Genomic DNA, 18,024 nt, shown 5'->3' with positions numbered 1-18,024 from the left:
GGTAAGCTTGCGTGAGCTCTCTGTGGAGGCTGTTGCAGCTGAGATGGCTCACCCGAGCGGTGCAAACTTAGTTACCTTCAAGGCTCCAGAGTCAGCTGAGGTCAGCAGCTCAGCCTCTGGGGAGGTTACAATCCCTGGAACAGCCAGGTCTCTACAACCAGAAACAGTCTTTGCATGTGCAGCTTCAGAACCAGACTTGAAGTTCCAGTTAGTGTCCGATGTCCCAGAAACACTCAGGTGCTCACTGAGCAATCTCTTGAGGCCAACACTCAGAAAATCAAACAGTCTTTGAGCCTTTGTGGGAACATTTATCGTCTCTGCTGGAAAGGTGGAAACATCTGGGAGATGCAGCCTTAACACACTGGGTTTCACAAGTCCTTGGAGGCAGCTCACTAAACTCAGGGATGCAGACAAAATCAGCACTTGCAGGAACACAATGTGTCCTCTCACAATGAGCTTGGAAGCAGAAACTGAGTTTTCCTCACTGACTGTTTTAGACAGTGTTGTGGGAGCAACACAAACAGCAGCTTCAGCTGGAAACACACAGTTTAGTGTCTTTGCTGCTCGCTTTAAGTCACAATAAACAGGAAACTCATTGTGTCTCATGTCAGAATCAAATCACTCATATACAGGACAGGAAGAGGCGGAGCTTATTTCCTGCAGGGAGAGGTTAGCAGTCTGTGTCTTTCTCATTTCTGACTCCTAAAGAGCTGAAAAACACAGGCTGTTATTGGCTGGCTGACACTGGGATTAATGTCCTTGAAGCCAGCAGTCTTTAATGTCCAGCTTCAGAACGGGCAGGTGAAAAACAGTCCTTTATGTCCTCTGATGTTCAATAAACTGTCCTGATTACTGAGGGAGCAGAGAAAGTGTCTCCATCACTCACCACAGCTGGATGCTCTGAAATCCTGGAATCCAGCTGTGGAGAGGAGCGCCGGCGGCGTGGACGCAGTTTAGTAATCAGGGAACGGGAGGCAGGAGGGAAACACAGCTGGGACCAATTACACACACGAGACAGGAAACAGTAACACAGGACTGTCAAAGTAAAACAGGAAATATAACACAGAGTCCAAAGTAAGGAGACGTGGGACACAGTGAAGACACAGAAACAGAAACCAGAACTATAATCACAAAACAAACTCAGAAACATAAAGAGTGAATCAGCTGATTCAGTGTTTGTGACAAAAACATGGATCCTGGTTAATAACTTTTATTTGTTTGTTTCTGTATTATTTTGTGTATCGTTCTTATGAGCTGTTGTTTTTTCAGTGAAATATTATTTCATTGTTTTAAGCTTTTTGTTGACTTTGAAGTGCTTAAGTTGATATTTTTGAACATTTAATTTGTTCGATTATTGTCGAGTCGATAAAACTGTCAAACGCACAGCTGCTTCCAGCATGGCCGGAGGAGAGGTGGCCGAGCAGACGCACAACACACACAGCTCACAGGTTTGCATTTCTAGATATTGCAGATGTTGCAGAAATTGAGAGTAAAGAACTCAGAGATCCAGCGCTGTCTCCTGCCCCTTATTTATACACCACAACACAACGACAGGCGTAACTCACACAAACGGGTAACATGAGGCTCAGATGCTTTGGACATGTTCACATATACTGGACACAGAATGATGAAGATGGAGCTGCAGGAAGGAGGAAAAGAGGAAAAACACAGAAAAGATTCACAGATGTGGTGAAAAAGGACACGACAGCTTCTGTTTGTTAGTTTGGTTTTTCTTTATTTGGTAAAGATTCAGAAATAAAGAGAAGATCACATGTTTGAATATTATATTAATGTTCTGTAATTACAACAAGTTGTAAAATCTTTCCAGAGTGAGACAGAGACTGTGCAGAGACTGTAGAAGGACAGAGCAGCAGCAGAGCAGTCCAGATACACTGATGATCCTCTGTCAGATCCAGAGGGACACACAGGGCTGATGCTGGACTCTACATTGTGTCTGACAGTGGAGCTGTTCTCAGAGCAGTTCACTCTGCAGCACTGACAGTCATCTGCACTTCATTCCTCTGTCAGTCACTGCTGGATGAAGCTCTCCTCTCCACCTCCCAGTAACATGGCCCAGTCAGAGCGTCTCTACACACAAGCTGCTGCTGCTTCAACCTCTCTGGATCATCAGGACACAGCTGCTCCTCTCTCAGCACACACACCGTCCTGTTTACCATCATCACCAGTTCCTGCAGAGAGAAGGAGGAAGAGCAGAGGAGATAAACGAGTGTTTCCAGAGACTCTTCATCAGCTGTCAGTCAGTGATGCAGCACATCCAGTATAAAGAGCAGCAGGGACGTCAGTGCTGGGACTGTACTAGGACTCATTGTTGCTTCACTTTTTCTAATCTTTGGATTTTTATTGAAGTTGCTGAAAATGTTTTTCCCTCCTAGTTTGAGTTTGGACTTTCATTCATTAGAAGAACCTTGGTGTGTCCACTCTGAGCTCTGTAGGAACCCCAACAACAAGCCCAACAATCCAGATGGACGGTTCCAGCTGTTAACTGGAGGAATTCCATCCAAACATCTGCTCTCACTAAATTCTTCCTCACCTACAGACTGTGTTCTTCACTGCTTTAAACTTGGAAATCAATGCAGTCATTGGTCTGCGTGCTGCTTTGTTCAGAGAGCTGATTGGCTGTTGACAGTGTTTGATCAGAGCGTGTCAGCCGTTACTATGGTGACCATAAAGGTGAGAAACAGGAAGTGTTTGTGTCCAATCCTGAAGCCTGTCACCGTTCTCCTCTCACAGCTTCACTGAGAAGCTGCAGCTTTACAGGAAACACTGGATCTTTGTTTCATACTGACTGTGTTTAGTACAATACTGCTGACAGCACCACCCACTCACTCCATCACTCTACTGACCGCAGAGTCTCCAGTCTGTAGTCTGGACTCTTCTTAAGATCAGACAGCTGCTTCACATCTGGATCTTTCAGGTTGTTTCCATACAGGTACAGCTGTCTCAGATGGGAGGGGTTGGACTTCAGTGCTGCTGCCAGATAATCACAGCTGATCTTTGACAAACCACAGTCCCACAATCTGTATAAAGAATGAAAGATGTAAGTTTATTAGACAAAGTGCTTGAAATCATTCAGTGTTTCATCATCTGTTCAGAGCTGAAGAAGGTTCAGAATGTAGAAGTTTAGAAAATGGAAACTCCAAACAGCTGAAGCCAACAGGAAGCAGCTTCAAACAGGAAACTGTGCAGAGTTTCAGACTATATGTCCTGATGCAGCCAGTTGGATTTTGGAGATTTGAATCTCTGTTCTGTGACTAAGTCCTTGAATCATTTCTTCCAGTTGGTCCAACAAGACAGACTAAGTATTGGACATGTGTTGTGGCTCCATCAGGGGAGCTTCTAAATGTGATGTGATGGCCCCTCTGGGTCTGTCAGGTCACAGCACTGAAGAGAGCTCAAACTGGGCACACAGTTGTTCCAGTCTGGACCAAAGACTCTATACTGGGACTGAGGGACTGCTTTGACTGCACCCACTGGGACTTTTTAAAGGCTCATGTTCTCACTTAGATCATCGATTTCTACTGACATTTCTTTCTGGGAAAAATGGGGATTACTTTGGAAACAGGAAGTATTTTCCCCAATAAGCAGCCCTGGATTAGTAAATCACTCCAACATGTTCTCAGGCAGAAGAAGCTGTCTTGTTATGAGGGAGAGAAGAAAAAGATTGAGGCACAGAAACCTGTTGAAAGAGAGATAAAGCAGCTAAAATCAGGTGTAAAAGTAAAGCAGAGGATGAGCTGAATAAAGGACACTCAAGGCTGGCTTGGAAAGGAATGAAGTCCATGGTGGGGATGCAGAACAAGGAGCAAAGATGAATGTGATGCTGAATCAGCAGAAGACTTGGACTCATTTGATTCCAGCTTTGATATCATTGATTTCAATGAAGAGCTTTGTGATTGTAGCAAAGGGCTGGTAGCTCTGAGAGTCCCACTGATGAGGTGTTTGTGTGGAAATCTCTTAGTGGGACCAAAGAGAGAAAAAGCCCTGGTCCTGATGCTGTGGGAGGGAAATGATTGAAGTGTGCTGTGAGGAACTGACTGGGAGATTTTCACACATTTTCCAGTCCTCCTTGGAACAACAGGAAGTTCCCAGCATATGGAAACAAAGGTTAAGTGTCCTATGGCACTCAGTGATGATGGTGCTGTGGCCCCACCACCTCCACCTCTTTGTAAAGGAACTAACTGTAATCTGAAGCTTCAAATGGAACTAAGACTTCCTCCACTAGGTGGCAGTGTCTGATGAGAAAGTGTTAGTGGAGCTGGCCTGGAGTCAGAAACAGGAAGATGCAGGATTTGGGCTGAAATGGGCAAAAGTGGTTAGCACTAGTGCCTTAAAGCAAGAAGGTTGTAGGTTGAAGCTTGTTGGTCAGCTGGGCCTTTCTGTGGAGGTTGGATGTTCTCCCACAGTCCAATGAAATGCTGCTTAGGTTCATTGGTGCTTCTACATTGGCTGTAGGTGTGGATGTGAGGGAGTGCTTCTCTGTCTCTCTCTGTTGGCCCTGTGATGGACTGCTCACCTGTGCAGGTGGACCACGCCTCTTGCCCTATGACAGCTAGGGCACAGGCTGCAGCCCTGTGAGCCTAAGCTGAATAAACAGTTAGCAAAAATGATCCATAGATGGCCTGAAATCCCCCAGTTAGCAGTTTGGTAGATAGCTATGACATGCTAATCCCATCCAGCAGCTGTATTCTACCTGTAAGCTGATCCCTGCTGAGCCAAAGCACTTTTTCATATACAAATTACAACCTTTAATAGAAACCTATTGGTCAGCATCTTATTAGCCTGCTGTTAGCTTCATTCCACAGAAAACTGAGAGAAACTAACAGAGTTGATAAAGAATAAAGAGAAATGTGCTGATTTAAAGCCTTTGAAGTGCTTCAGATGATCTCTGTCCACTTCTGTCCACTCATTCATTCATGTAAGCTTTCTAATGCAGCTTTGATCTTCACAGTCTGCTTGATGAAACTCATTCTAACCCTGAATGTCAGAGTGTTCCTCCTTCTCTTTCCCATCATTCATGCTGGCAGTGGAGGAGATTTGGATGTTGGACTGTGTTTTGGATGATGTGTGTATGTTTGTGTTGGACTGCTGTCTGTAAAGCAAACGCACATTTTGCTTTGGATTTCAGTGTCAGACAGACTTTAAGGTGGAATGAAGAGTTTGAGAGTTTCACAGTGAATTTTCCACTGGAGGATTTTTCTTCTTCTTTGAAGGTTTGAAATGTGAACATTGTTCTGCTGCAGTCAATGGACTAAACCAGAGAAGAAGAAAACAGACTTTACCATGAAGATCCTCAGTGTGGATCAGTATAATATCAGCCTGATGTCTGCAGTTTAGTGTCAGCACAACTTTCACATCATATTCATCTCAGCACAACTAAAACATGCTGACTGACCCCAGAGTTTCAAGTTTACATCCTGGACTCTCCAGGAAACCACACAGATGCTTCACTCCTGGATCCTGCAGGTTGTTGTTGTAGCTCAGGTCCAGCTGTCTCAGATGGGAGGGGTTGGACTTCAGTGCTGCTGCCAGATAATCACAGCTGATCTCTGACAAACCACAGCCCCTCAATCTGTATAAAGAATGAAAGATGTAAGTTTATTAGACAAAGTGCTTGAAATCATTCAGTGTTTCATCATCTGTTCAGAGCTGAAGAAGGTTCAGAATGTAGAAGTTTAGAAAATGGAAACTCCAAACAGCTGAAGCCAACAGGAAGCAGCTTCAAACAAACACAACAAGAGAAAAAACTCTGAATGTTTCACATTAAAGTCGTACATTTCTCATAAAAACAGGACAAAGACTTGAAAAAGTCGTGTTTTTCCTTCCAGGAACCACATGGCTTCACTTTTAAAGGTGAAGTGTGACAGAAATGGACATATTGAAATCAATGATATCAAAGCTGGAATCAAATGAGTCCAAGTCTTCTGCTGATTCAGCATCACATTCATCTTTGCTCCTTGTTCTGCATCCCCACCATAAATATAAAGAGGCAAAACTCACATTTTCCAAAATCCTCTTTGAGCTTCGACAATAAAGGAAGATAGTTTTATACAAGTCTTTGTGGTTTTCTTGTCACCCAGATGTCTGAGTACTTAAACCTGTTATAGCTGGGTTTAAAAGGGGCTAAAATACACAAAACTCCCCAGTTGTCGTACAGATAGACTTTGCCTCGCTCTTCCCAAAATTCACTTTATATCCAGAAATTGTCCCAAATTCCTTAAGTATGCATTAAGGTGACCTTGAGGCTCTTAAAGGCGCCTATAAATAAAGTGTATTATTATTATTATTGTAAGTCTATCCAAAAGTAAAGAGAGACTTCGTGTTCGATACCCCCTCGATGTTTTCCCTCAACACCAACACATTGTCTCAGAGCAACAGCTAGCGCTTCAATGGCAAAAAGGAGACAGAGGGCATCCCTGTCCTGGGGGGCAGATTATTGTTAGTCCGGACGGCTGTTAGAGGGGAGCAATACAATACTTTTATCCAAGATACAAAATTAAAGACACATTTTTTAAGCGTATAAAAAAAAATCCCATCTCACCCGATCCAACGCCTTTTCTGCGTCAAGCCAAATGACAGTTTCCAATGTATCAGCTTTAACATGGCAGGGCTCTAGAGTGCGACCAAATTTTTCAGTGGTGCGACTAAAAAAAAAAAAAGTATTTGGTTGCACCTGTGCGACCAGCTGTTCGGGTAGCAAAAAAAAAAAAAAAAAAAAAAATTCTGCAACCTTCCCTGTGGTCAACAACAGACACGCATTTTGCCCCCATCGCAGGTGCAGGTGGAAGTGGGAGGTGAGTAGCTTGAATAAAGCGATATCGATTCATTAAATCCTGAATCGACTTTTAAATATAACTGTGTTTTGCCAGAAACGGCAGATTCTCAGATTAAAGCTCACAAAACCATTTCAACAACAACCAAACAGCAGATGAGAGCAGGTACACGGACTCCACACAAAGACGTAAACACAGACCCGACGCATCAGAATCAACTTTGTCTTTCTCGGCTTTCTCACCCGACGGCCCGTAGACGGACACGCTGTCGGAGCTCAGTGATCCTGATGCGTCCGGTCCGCGCTGTGATTACGTGTTTTTGTGCTGATTCTGAGCTGCAGGTTTTGTCTCTCCAACCAAAATTCACCGAGCCAGCAGCAAAAGAAGCAGCAAACTGCGCTTCACATTTGATCAATGTCGTCATGAATTTTGCTGTTTTGCTTCCACGACTATTAAAATCACATCCATGCACAGCTAGCTCTCTCTCTCTCTCTCTGTACTTCAAGAACAGTTTCCTGTCTCCAATCTCTGTTTTCTGTATTATTCATTCGCTTATTACCCACCAGTCTGCTGTTGTTCACAGCTCTGTGGCTGCTGTCTTTTTCTTTTCTTTTTCTTTTTTTCACTTAAATGACCTCGGACAAGAAAGCCTAATTTCTGTTGTTCAATACTGAAGTAATTTAAACTTTATATGCAGAACATTGTAGAATATTTTTAAGGTTATCTGCTATAAAAAGCCAGACCAGGAAAATCTCCTTCATGTTTTTCTGTGTTTTATTCTCAGTTACTTTCACACAAAGGCATCTGCTGTGATGTTAGTCAGTACTGATAAATGATCAGAGTTATAATATTTCTGACTGTCTGAGGCTAAGTTGAATCGAATCGAATGGATTATAGAAATCAGTGATGATACCCAGCCCTAGTGAGCAGCCTAGGCACGACAGCAGTGGATGTAGCTGTAATAGGAAAAGAACTATTGCTAACTTTTCTGTTAAGGCCTGATCCTTCTGAAATTCATAGCCAGTGCTCTGACACGGTGTCATCAATCTTTGAATGCTGAAAAAGCTCAGTGTATCCAGAAAAACACATTATATTATATCAATTATTAGAAAATTTGTGTGCGCCTAACTTTTGTGCCGGTACGCCCATGGCAAAAAGTTAGTCTAGAGCCCTGCATGGGTATAAATGATATTTAATAGAGCTCTAATGTTAAAAAAAAAAAAAAAAGAGTGCCTAATAAAGCCCGTCTGGTCTTGAGCCAGGATCTTGGTGTCTGTGTTGAACAAAGATATTAAACGACATGAACGACAATCTAAATGGTCTTTTTCCTGTTTTACAATTAAACACATCACTGCTTGATGCACTGTTGGAGGCAACGACTGCGAGAGGAAGGATTCTTCAAAAGTTGATTTTAACAGTGAATTCAGTCGGTCAGAAAACTTTATGAAAACATCAGATGGATTTGGGGCTTATATTTGACGGCAATGTGACCTTTGAAAAACAGCTGAGCTCAGTTGTACAGCGGTCTTTCTTCAAACTGAGGCTTTTATCTAAGGTGAGATCATTTCTATCTTTTAAAAACCTTGAACGGGCGATCCACGTTTTCATGACGTCCCAGCTGGATTATTGTAACTCCTTATATGTTGGAGTTAGTGGGACCTGCCTGGCAAGACTGCAGCTGGTCCAGAAAGCTGCAGCTCGTCTTCTGACACAAGCTCAAAGACATTTATCGTCCCAACAACCACATATACGCTGGTCCCTCGCTGTAACACAGTTCACCTTTGGCGGCCTCGCTGTTTCGCTGATCTTTTTTGTGCAATTTTGCATGCTTTTGTTTTTTACAGCGCGTTGTGTTCTGCGTCCTGATTGGCTGTAGCCCATCGTCAGCCAATCTCGTGCCGTGTCTCCTGTACAGTACAGAATGTGTTCAAATTTACAGCAGTGTGACTCTGCAGTGCTGCACTGTATGTTTGTACGTTTTGTCCCCAACAAACAACAATGATGACGAGACGTTTTGCACCTGTGGTAGCAGCCAAAGGCAGAGGAAGATGCTGACCATCATAGTTTCAACAAGGAGGCAAAAAGGTTGTAACTGTCCACAACAAGAACATCGTAAGGATGGAGTCAGCTTTGGCTTTGTGGCTCAGTGACAGCAGGAAAAAGAACATCGTGCTGGACACCAACATTATCTGCATAAAAACTCAAAAGCTTTATGAAACTTACTGACAGCGAGGAGCCCAGGCCATGGACGAGTGCTCCTCACACAGAAGCTCATTTAATGCCAGCAAAGGCTGATTTGACACGTTTCAGAAACACTTTGCTTTCATTCTTTAATAATGAACTTATTTTTCTATGAAGGTTTGAACTTTGTTTAAACAAGAGAGAAAAGTGTGAAAATGTTCATGCCTGTCTGAGAAAAGTGTAGAAAGTGTGCAGTGAGGGTTTAACTGCCTTAAAACTTCTATAATAATTGTAAAACATAAAGCTGCTACTTCATTCTGAGACTTATTTTTAGAACGTAACTAGATAAACGAGCGACCGCAGTAATTATTGTGTTTATTTTGAAAACTCTCAACAGGATCTTCAGATTTATTTTGAAAGGTTTATCTGGAAAACACACAAACACATAACCAGGAAACAAAGAGCGTGATATGAAACGATAGACGTTTTCATATGGTCATCATCTATACATCGTTCTATCGAGCAGCCCCAGCTCCTGCTGTCAGTCTCTGTAAATCTGCTCTGAAAACACATTTGTATTCACTGGCTTTTAATACAGCATGAGAGTTATTTGATATTTGATGTGTGATATTAATATTAGGAGTTATTTTAATAGTTATTTTGGATTCTTGTACAGCACTGTGGTCAACGCTGCTGCTGTAATTAATGTGCTATAAACACAAACAATCTGCAGTTAAACATCCAAAACTAAAGATGTGATCGCTGCCTTTAGAAAATGTGCTGATGCACAAGATATCAGCTCCATTAAGGTGGAATGTGGCCGTGTTAGAAACATGTTGCAAGAAGTTTGAAGCTGAAACTGTGAAGCTGAGAGTGAAAGAGCTCCAGTGTCTGTCACAGGAAACTTTCTTATTTCCACACTGATGAAAGCATCAAGCTTTGATTTCCTGCTGCTTTTATTGAGTCACCCTGTGAAACTGAGCCACAGCTGAACCAGCATCCCTGTACAGCAGACACTTACAGCGCTTGGCTGCTTCCATTGAACCCTCTGCACAGAGCTTCAGTTTCCTCTTCTGGTCCCAAAGTGCAGAACAACAAGGTTTCAAACAGCTTCGTTCCAGCAGCATCAGCCACAGACATGCAGAGAGAATCCTTTGGTTGTGTTGTGCGTTTGCATATCTGCTGTCTGTGTTGCTTTGTGAGGATGGATCATCTACTGCAGCTCCAGATAAACAAGCTGGACCTGAACCTGGTAGCTTCACTTAGAAGACACTTGTGACGGGAACGTGTGAGAAGTTTTGTGCAGACAAGTGTGGATTTAGAGTGTGGGACGAGCTCTCCACAGTCTTTGTGGAGATCCACATTCTGCATACTGCCTGTGAGAAGCTGCAGACATTTGTCCTCCAAATCCACTGAGCAGCTGCTCGTGGTGGTATTAGCTTCATGTGTGCGTGTTAGCATGAAGCCTCGGTCACACTCTGCTGTGGACACGGTCACGGACAGCTGGACGCCTGATGGACGAGTCGTCCTTCCTGTTAAACTTCTTTGAGCATGAGAAGAGCATGAGAAGCTCAGTGGACACTGTTCAGTGTTTTAACTCTCGCTTTCACTTCAGCTTCACCAACAACAGCACAAGCAGAGCAGCCCACTGCCTGCATGGCTGGGACAGCGCCCCCTGGTGACTGTAAACCACTACAACATGTAGACGGCCGTCTGCAGGCTGGATGTAGCACCACCGCAGAGACGTGCTGCAGCTCTGTTTAGTTACCCAGCTGACAGCAGAGGCTGTAGTTTACTGTTACCAACATGGAAACTGAAGCTTCATCAGCTGGAGCTACAGAGCTGGAGAACAAAGGAGACTGAGAGGCCAGAATGATGTGGGAGGAAACATCAAGAGCCTGTTTGAAAGGAGACACATGTGGATGCTGTGCCAGTCTGTGGTCTGTCAGAAGTCAGCTGAGTCACACTGCAAGAAGCTGCAGAATCTCAGAGGAGGAGATTTGGAAGTGTTTGTGGGACAAACTGGACTCAAAGAAAGAAGATGTTTGTGAAGTCTTTGGTGGAGGTGAGCAGTGTGAAGCAGAACACATGCAGATGAATCAGGAGGTCAGCATCAGTGTCTCCTTGTGGTGGACGGTAAAAGAATCAGAGCCAACGCTCCCGTCCACCCTCGGCATGAAGCAGTGCTGTTTCTGAAACAGGAGGACAAGTCCAGAGAAGACAGAGGAAGCAAAGATGAGGGTGGGACAGGACAGCAGGACTTCCTTCAGACCTGCAGCTCCATCACACTGCTGTAGCTCCTCTTCATCACACATGTACCTGCAGCCTGTCTTCAAGTCCAGGAGTCACCTCCACACAGTGTAGAAGCCTCCTGTGCAGACCATGGAGTCCAGCCTCTGTCAGGGAAGTCGGCACTAAAGCCTGAAAGACTTCAATCTGTCTCTGCTCCACCCGAGAAAGACCAGCACCGTACTTGTTGTGCATTCAAGGAGGGAACATCAGCACTGCATCGTGGGAACAACACCGCAGGAACAAAGACACAGCACGGCCGATGAAGGACGAGGACAAAGGAAAGGTGAGTGAGAAGACCCTGGTGGTGTGGACGGACCTGCAGGGGCTCCAAGACTGAGGAGCAGAGACGTCCATGTACCAGCTGAGGATGCTGCAGTGATCCAGGGAGCTCGGTCCAATCTGAGGCCGTGTGAACTACGTGGATCACAGTTTCTTCACAGACTTCAGCCACGTGAACATCTGGAGATCCAACAGTGCACGAGCTGTGAGCCATCAGCTGTTTCTCTCATCAGCTGCTGTAATGAGAGCTGCTGGAATCATCTCGAGCAGCAGGAAATCACTGATGTTGTTTCTAACCAAAGATATGGGACTGAGCTCCGCTGAGCTCCTTCTACTTTCATCCAGATAGAAACTGCTACAGTCTGCTGATTATTGCTTTGCCTCCATCACACGAGCTCTTTATCCTGTTCTTCACTCTCATTGGTTCTTTGTCTGCTTGTTTTTACAACAGTAGTCTTCTGATTGGTCAAAGGAGACAATCAGCTGTGACTAAATGTAGCTCCTACAGCAGTGATGGGAATAACTACTGAAGCTAATCCAGTATCAAAGCTCAGGAATCAGCAGCTCCCACCTCGTTTTCTTTCAACAACTATTTTTAGCTGCTGTGTTTTTGTGTTTCTGCAGACCTCAGACATCCTGCTGCTCTGGACAACTTTTTCATTCTTTTTCATCATTATTTTGCTTTTCTTTTATTATTATGTTATATGTATTAATATGTGAAACACTTATTCTTTGTGTTTTTGCTTTGCTCCTGTCAAACTGCTTTAATAAAATCTGCTGCAGTCTAAACTGTGGACGTTCCCTTTTTAAGCCTTTGTGAAACAATAAAGGTTTAAATCTGAGTATTCATCTATGTTAGTGTTTAATGGGTCTGATAGGTTGCTTTGGCCTTTCCCAGTAATATCTTCCCTTGCAGTCTGTGGTCCAGGCTTCTAAAACCATCCCAGGTTAACAAGAACTACAATCTAGAGGAGAGCTGCCATAACAGGTGTGACTGATGAGATCTGACCTGCAAGGTTACTCAGGTTTGTTTGTATCAGGACAAGCAGGGAAGACACCTGGACGTCAAAGTAGTTAGAGCTGGGCGAGTGTCCTCACCCACATCGGCTTCATAACTCTGCATCACCTACTGAGTAAGACTCAGAGGATCAGAGATTAGAAGGTCTACAAAGAGCTGAACCAGACTTCCTGTATAAAGGTTTTAGTTCCACAGATCGACAGTGTCAGCACAACTAAAACATGGAGACTGACCTCAGAGTTTCAATTTGATGTTGTGGATTCTCCAGAAGAACACACAGCTGCTTCACTCCTGAATCCTGAAGCTTGTGGTAGCTCAGGTCCACCTCTCTGGGATACGAAGGGTTGAGCTTCAGTGCTGCTTCCAGATAATCACAGCTGATCTCTGACAAACCACAGCGCTCCAATCTGTATAAAGAATGAAAGATGTAAGTTTATTAGACAAAGTGCTTGAAATCATTCAGTGTTTCATCATCTGTTCAGAGCTGAAGAAGGTTCAGAATGTAGAAGTTTAGAAAATGGAAACTCCAAACAGCTGAAGCCAACAGGAAGCAGCTTCAAACAAACACAACAAGAGAAAAAACTCTGAATGTTTCACATTAAAGTCGTACATTTCTAACAAGAGTGTTTTAAAGACAGCGTCACTGATGATCATCTTCTGCCCAGTAAAACTTTGGTTTTCCACATGTGAGTGTTAATGATGCACAAAGACTGTGAGTGCAAAGAGGGAGCGAGGAGGATGACAGAGAGATGGTACAGGAGCATCAAGAACCCGGCGAGGAAATGAGCAGAAGGACTTTGGAGCCTGTTGGACTGAAGCTTTCACAGAGACCTGTTTGACTGGACACCACCAGGACAGACTTTTAATCCCAGCATTTGGATGAGCTTTCTGTCTTTATGGTCACAAATGATGCTGTAACTCTGTGACTGTCCTGGAACTGTCAGCAGTGTGGTTACGTCCTTTTGACCTGAGTTTCCACAGCTCTTATAACAGCAGTGTACATTCAGACTGAGACACGCTTCAGCCTGTATGGACCTGTTTCTGTAGCTGCCACCATCATACTACATGTTTGTACATCAGCTTATCAAATCCTGTCTGCTGTCTTCATTTATTACTCTTCATCTGCTTCACTGTCACTGTGTGGGCGGAGCTGCCTGAGCCCCGCCCACACAGTGACAGCTCCTCTCTGGAGTTAAACTTCCGCTTCATCTCTGCCTCTTTTCTTCATCCTCCACCTCTCTTTTCTCTTCTTCAGTGTTCTGCAGCCACAGAGCCTCACAGCCGTTAGCACGCCCATACCTGAGCAGCTAGCATTACCCAGCATGCCGTGCAGCAGTGTCAGTTTGCAAATGTGCAAGAATTCCTGCAAGGGCAAGGGTACCTAGACCCGGTTCGTAGAGTACGCTTGGGGAGTGTGATTGTGTGTACAGCGTCTCTTTATGTCTGTGTCCACGTTGGTTGAGTGTGGAGTAAGTGCATATGAGAGCATGAGGGTGGGAATGGATGTTTGTATCTGTGTGTGCCTGTATGTCTGTGTCTATATGTCAGGTTGGGTGTCAGACGCCACCTCTCTGGGGACATCTCAGGCCCTCCAAGGTTTGGAGGCCTATCTCCCCCTACCACCACTTCCCCTGCCAGTGGTGGACTCCCTCAGGTGTCGGTGCGTTGGTGGTTCTTTGTGTCTGGGATGGGCGTCCAGGTACACACCGGCTCACTCCTTGGCGGCCGCTTATTCAGGGCCTGGAGCCTGGGGCTCGCTCGGGCCACTTCGGAGGTGGGGTGCCCCCGGCCTCTCGGCCTGGGGCTCGGTCACTCAGGCACAGCTGGCTGCCGGCGGAGCTCACGGGCACGTCACTGCAACTCCCCCTGGCTTCTGCTCCGCGGCTGCTGAGTGAGCCCTCATCTGGGACTCTCCTCAGCTCTTACTGGGACAGTGGCGCGGCTGCCCTCTGTTGGTCTTCCTTGGTCTCTTGTGTTCTGGGGGCCTCTGGATGTCTGGAGTTTTGATCTCCTCATACCTGCTTCATGCCCTGGGGGACAGGGCTGTGGCCCCCCCACACTCCCTAGCAGATTATTACATGAAGGAACCTTTGAAAAAACAAAAAACAAGCGCGTCCATGCTCACAGGTGTACACACGGGTGATCACACCCACAAACTACACCCTTTTTGGCTCCTACCTCAAAGCACACTGTGTTCTGTTGATCTTATGTGCTGCACAATAATGTTTAATATTTAGTATTTACTGTCATATTCACATATACAGTGGGGCAAAAAAAGTATTTAGTCAGCCACCGATTGTGCAAGTTCCCCCACCTAAAATGATGACAGAGGTCAGTAATTTGCACCAGAGGTACACTCCAACTGTGAGAGACAGAATGTGAAAAAAAATCCATGAATTCACATGGTAGGATTTGTAAAGAATTTATTGGTAAATCAGGGTGGAAAATAAGTATTTGGTCACCTCAAACAAGGAAAATCTCTGGCTCTCACAGACCTGTAACGTCTTCTGTAAGAAGCTTTTCTGTCCCCCACTCGTTACCTGTATGAATGGCACCTGTTTGAACTCATCATCTGTATAAAAGACACCTGTCCACAGCCTCAAACAGTCAGACTCCAAACTCCGCCATGGCCAAGACCAAAGAGCTTTCGAAGGACACCAGGAAAAGTATTGTAGACCTGCACCAGACTGGGAAGAGTGAATCTACAATGGGCAAGCAGCTTGGTGTGAAAAAATCAACTGTGGGAGCAATCATCAGAAAATGGAAGACATACAAGACCACTGATAATCTCCCTCGATCTGGGGCTCCACGCAAGATCTCATCCCGTGGGGTCAAAATGATCATGAGAACGGTGAGCAAAGATCCCAGAACCACACGGGGGGACCTGGTGAATGACCTGCAGAGAGCTGGGACCAAAGTAACAAAGGTCACCATCAGTAACACACTACAACGGCAGGGAATCAAATCCCGCAGTGCCAGACGTGTTCCGCTGCTGAAGCCAGTGCATGTCCAGGCCCGTCTGAAGTTTGCCAGAGAGCACACGGATGATACAGCAGAGGATTGGGAGAATGTCATGTGGTCAGATGAAACCAAAGTAGAACTTTTTGGTATAAACTCAACTCGTCGTGTTTGGAGGAAGAAGAATACTGAGTTGCATCCCAAGAACACCATACCTACTGTGAAGCATGGGGGTGGAAACAATCATGCTATGGGGCTGTTTTTCTGCCAAGGGGACAGGACGACTGATCCGTGTTAAGGACAGAATGAATGGGGCCATGTATCGTGAGATTTTGAGCCAAAACCTCCTTCCATCAGTGAGAACTTTGAAGATGAAACGAGGCTGGGTCTTCCAACATGACAATGATCCAAAACACACACCGCCCGGGCAACAAAGGAGTGGCTCCGTAAGAAGCATTTGAAAGTCCTGGAGTGGCCTAGCCAGTCTCCAGACCTCAACCCCATAGAAAATCTGTGGCGGGAGTTGAAAGGCCGTGTTGCTCGGCGACAGCCCCAAAACATCACTGCTCTCGAGAAGATCTGCATGGAGGAATGGGCCAAAATACCAGCTACTGTGTGTGCAAACCTGGTAAAGACCTATAGTAAACGTTTGACCTCTGTTATTGCCAACAAAGGTTATGTTACAAAGTATTGAGTTGTATTTTTGTTATTGACCAAATACTTATTTTCCACCCTGATTTACGAATAAATTCTTTACAAATCCTACCATGTGGATTCATGGATTTTTTTTTCAACATTCTGTCTCTCACAGTTGAAGTGTACCTCTGGTGCAAATTACTGACCTCTGTCATCATTTTAGGTGGGGGAACTTGCACAATCGGTGGCTGACTAAATACTTTTTTGCCCCACTGTATCATTGTGATGTTGTTTATTCTATTACTCTTGTTCTCTTCTGCTTGTTTTCTTTTTTCTTTCTCAGCAGGTGATCCAGGTGATTGATATATGCATTTTTTTTTCTCTGCCCGTTCTGTTGGTTTATGTTTTTTGCCCTTCTCCCCCGTCCCTCTTCTCAGCTGTTTCTCTTTCCCTCTTTCTTTCTCCCAGTCAAGTCTGTCCCGTATTCAGTAAGTGAAAATAAAATAAACAATAAAAAAATAATAATAAACAATAAAAGGTGAATCAAATGGACCATTACGGCAAGGCTGGGATGGTCAATTTGGTAAAGTAAATCCGTTGGGCATCTTTCTTTGCCTTTAGACAATAATTCTGATGCAAAAGAGCCAAACGGGACAGGCAAAAAAAAGAAAAAGAAAAAAAAACCCCATCATATTCATCTCAGCACAACTAAAACATGCTGACTGACCTCAGAGTTTCAAATCGACATCGTGGATTCTCCCGAAAATCACACAGATGCTTCACTCCTGTATCCTTTAGGTTGCTGTAGGTTCCACTCAGGTCCACCTCTGTGGGATACGAGGGGTTGGACTTCAGTGCTGCTGCCAGATAATCAAGGCCAATATCTGACAAACCACAGCGCCTCAATCTGTATAAAGAATGAAAGATGTAAGTTTATTAGACAAAGAGCTTGAAATCATTCAGTGTTTCATCATCTGTTCAGAGCTGAAGAAGGTTCAGAATGTAGATGTTTAGAAAATGGAAACTCCAAACAGCTGAAGCCAACAGGAAGCAGCTTCAAACAAACACAACAAGAGAAAAACACTCTGATTGTTTCACATTAAAGTCGTACATTTCTCATAAAAACAGGACAAAGACTTGAAAAAGTCGTGTTTTTCCTTCCAGGAACCACATGGCTTCACTTTTAAAGGTGAAGTGTGACAGAAATGGACATATTTGAAGTCCAACACCTTTTTCCAGTCACATTATTAAAGCAGACAAACTACAAGCTCATTTTCATTCCAACAAGTCATCTTCTGACCTGGACTAACAACACTGGTCTCTATGTGCAGCTGGCTGTGAGACCAGTGCTCAGGGAGCGTCTACAAAGTGCAACACTGAAAGAACATCACACACTCATTTGCTTCCAGCACTTTCACACAAACATCTACTGTCATTATTGTCACCAAACTCTGTGGATCCTTTATTGCAAATTCAAATGGGATCAAATGGTCAGACAAAAGAGGGTTATGAGGAAATATGATGAAATGTTGTGTATTAGCAGCAACTTATTGAATCATTTTCCTCAGAAACCAAACAAAATGATTGACAAACATCTTTTTACAAACTCAGTGTTGGACTTGGATCAGCAGGATAAGCTGATGTTTAAAGGCATTTGAGTCTCGCTGTATGAGAGTCCAGTTCTTACTCAATATTTATGGATGATGTTCTTTCAGTGTTGCACTTTGTAGACGCTCCCTGAGCCTCACAGCCAGCTGCACATGGACCAGCTGACATTACCCAGCATTAGAGGCGGCTGTAAAAAATTCATGTTCCCCTTTAAATGGTTTTAATTTGAATAAAACGATGTTGATTCATTCAATCCTGAAT

At 44.3% G+C, this 18,024-nt stretch overlaps 1 protein-coding gene across 31 annotated transcripts in view; it reads right to left on the bottom strand.

Annotated features, from left to right (window-relative positions):
- Positions 1 to 2,070: 2,070 nt before the first annotated feature.
- The window catches only part of LOC120733233 (NACHT, LRR and PYD domains-containing protein 14-like), a 68,931-nt gene continuing 52,977 nt past the window's right edge, over positions 2,071 to 18,024 (bottom strand). For 13 of the 31 annotated variants that reach the window (XM_040031265.1, XM_040031273.1, XM_040031274.1 and 10 more), the window contains 5 exons: positions 16,883 to 17,062; positions 12,795 to 12,968; positions 5,414 to 5,590; positions 2,863 to 3,038; positions 2,106 to 2,190 (listed from right to left, as the gene is read on the bottom strand). In XM_040031265.1, coding sequence (XP_039887199.1) covers positions 2,180 to 2,190; positions 2,863 to 3,038; positions 5,414 to 5,590; positions 12,795 to 12,968; positions 16,883 to 17,062 — 718 coding nt within the window. In that variant the 3' untranslated portion in view covers positions 2,106 to 2,179. Of the gene's footprint in view, positions 2,191 to 2,862; positions 3,039 to 4,748; positions 5,270 to 5,413; positions 5,591 to 12,794; positions 12,969 to 16,882; positions 17,063 to 18,024 lie in introns of those variants that run through there. The other 18 variants (XM_040031278.1, XM_040031280.1, XM_040031288.1 and 15 more) reach the window with 8 other exon arrangements.

The sequence above is a fragment of the Simochromis diagramma genome, unplaced genomic scaffold (genome assembly GCF_900408965.1).
Source record: "Simochromis diagramma unplaced genomic scaffold, fSimDia1.1 OVJJ01000235.1, whole genome shotgun sequence".
Lineage (NCBI taxonomy): Eukaryota > Metazoa > Chordata > Actinopteri > Cichliformes > Cichlidae > Simochromis > Simochromis diagramma.
This window is presented reverse-complemented; position numbering and strand designations above follow the sequence as displayed.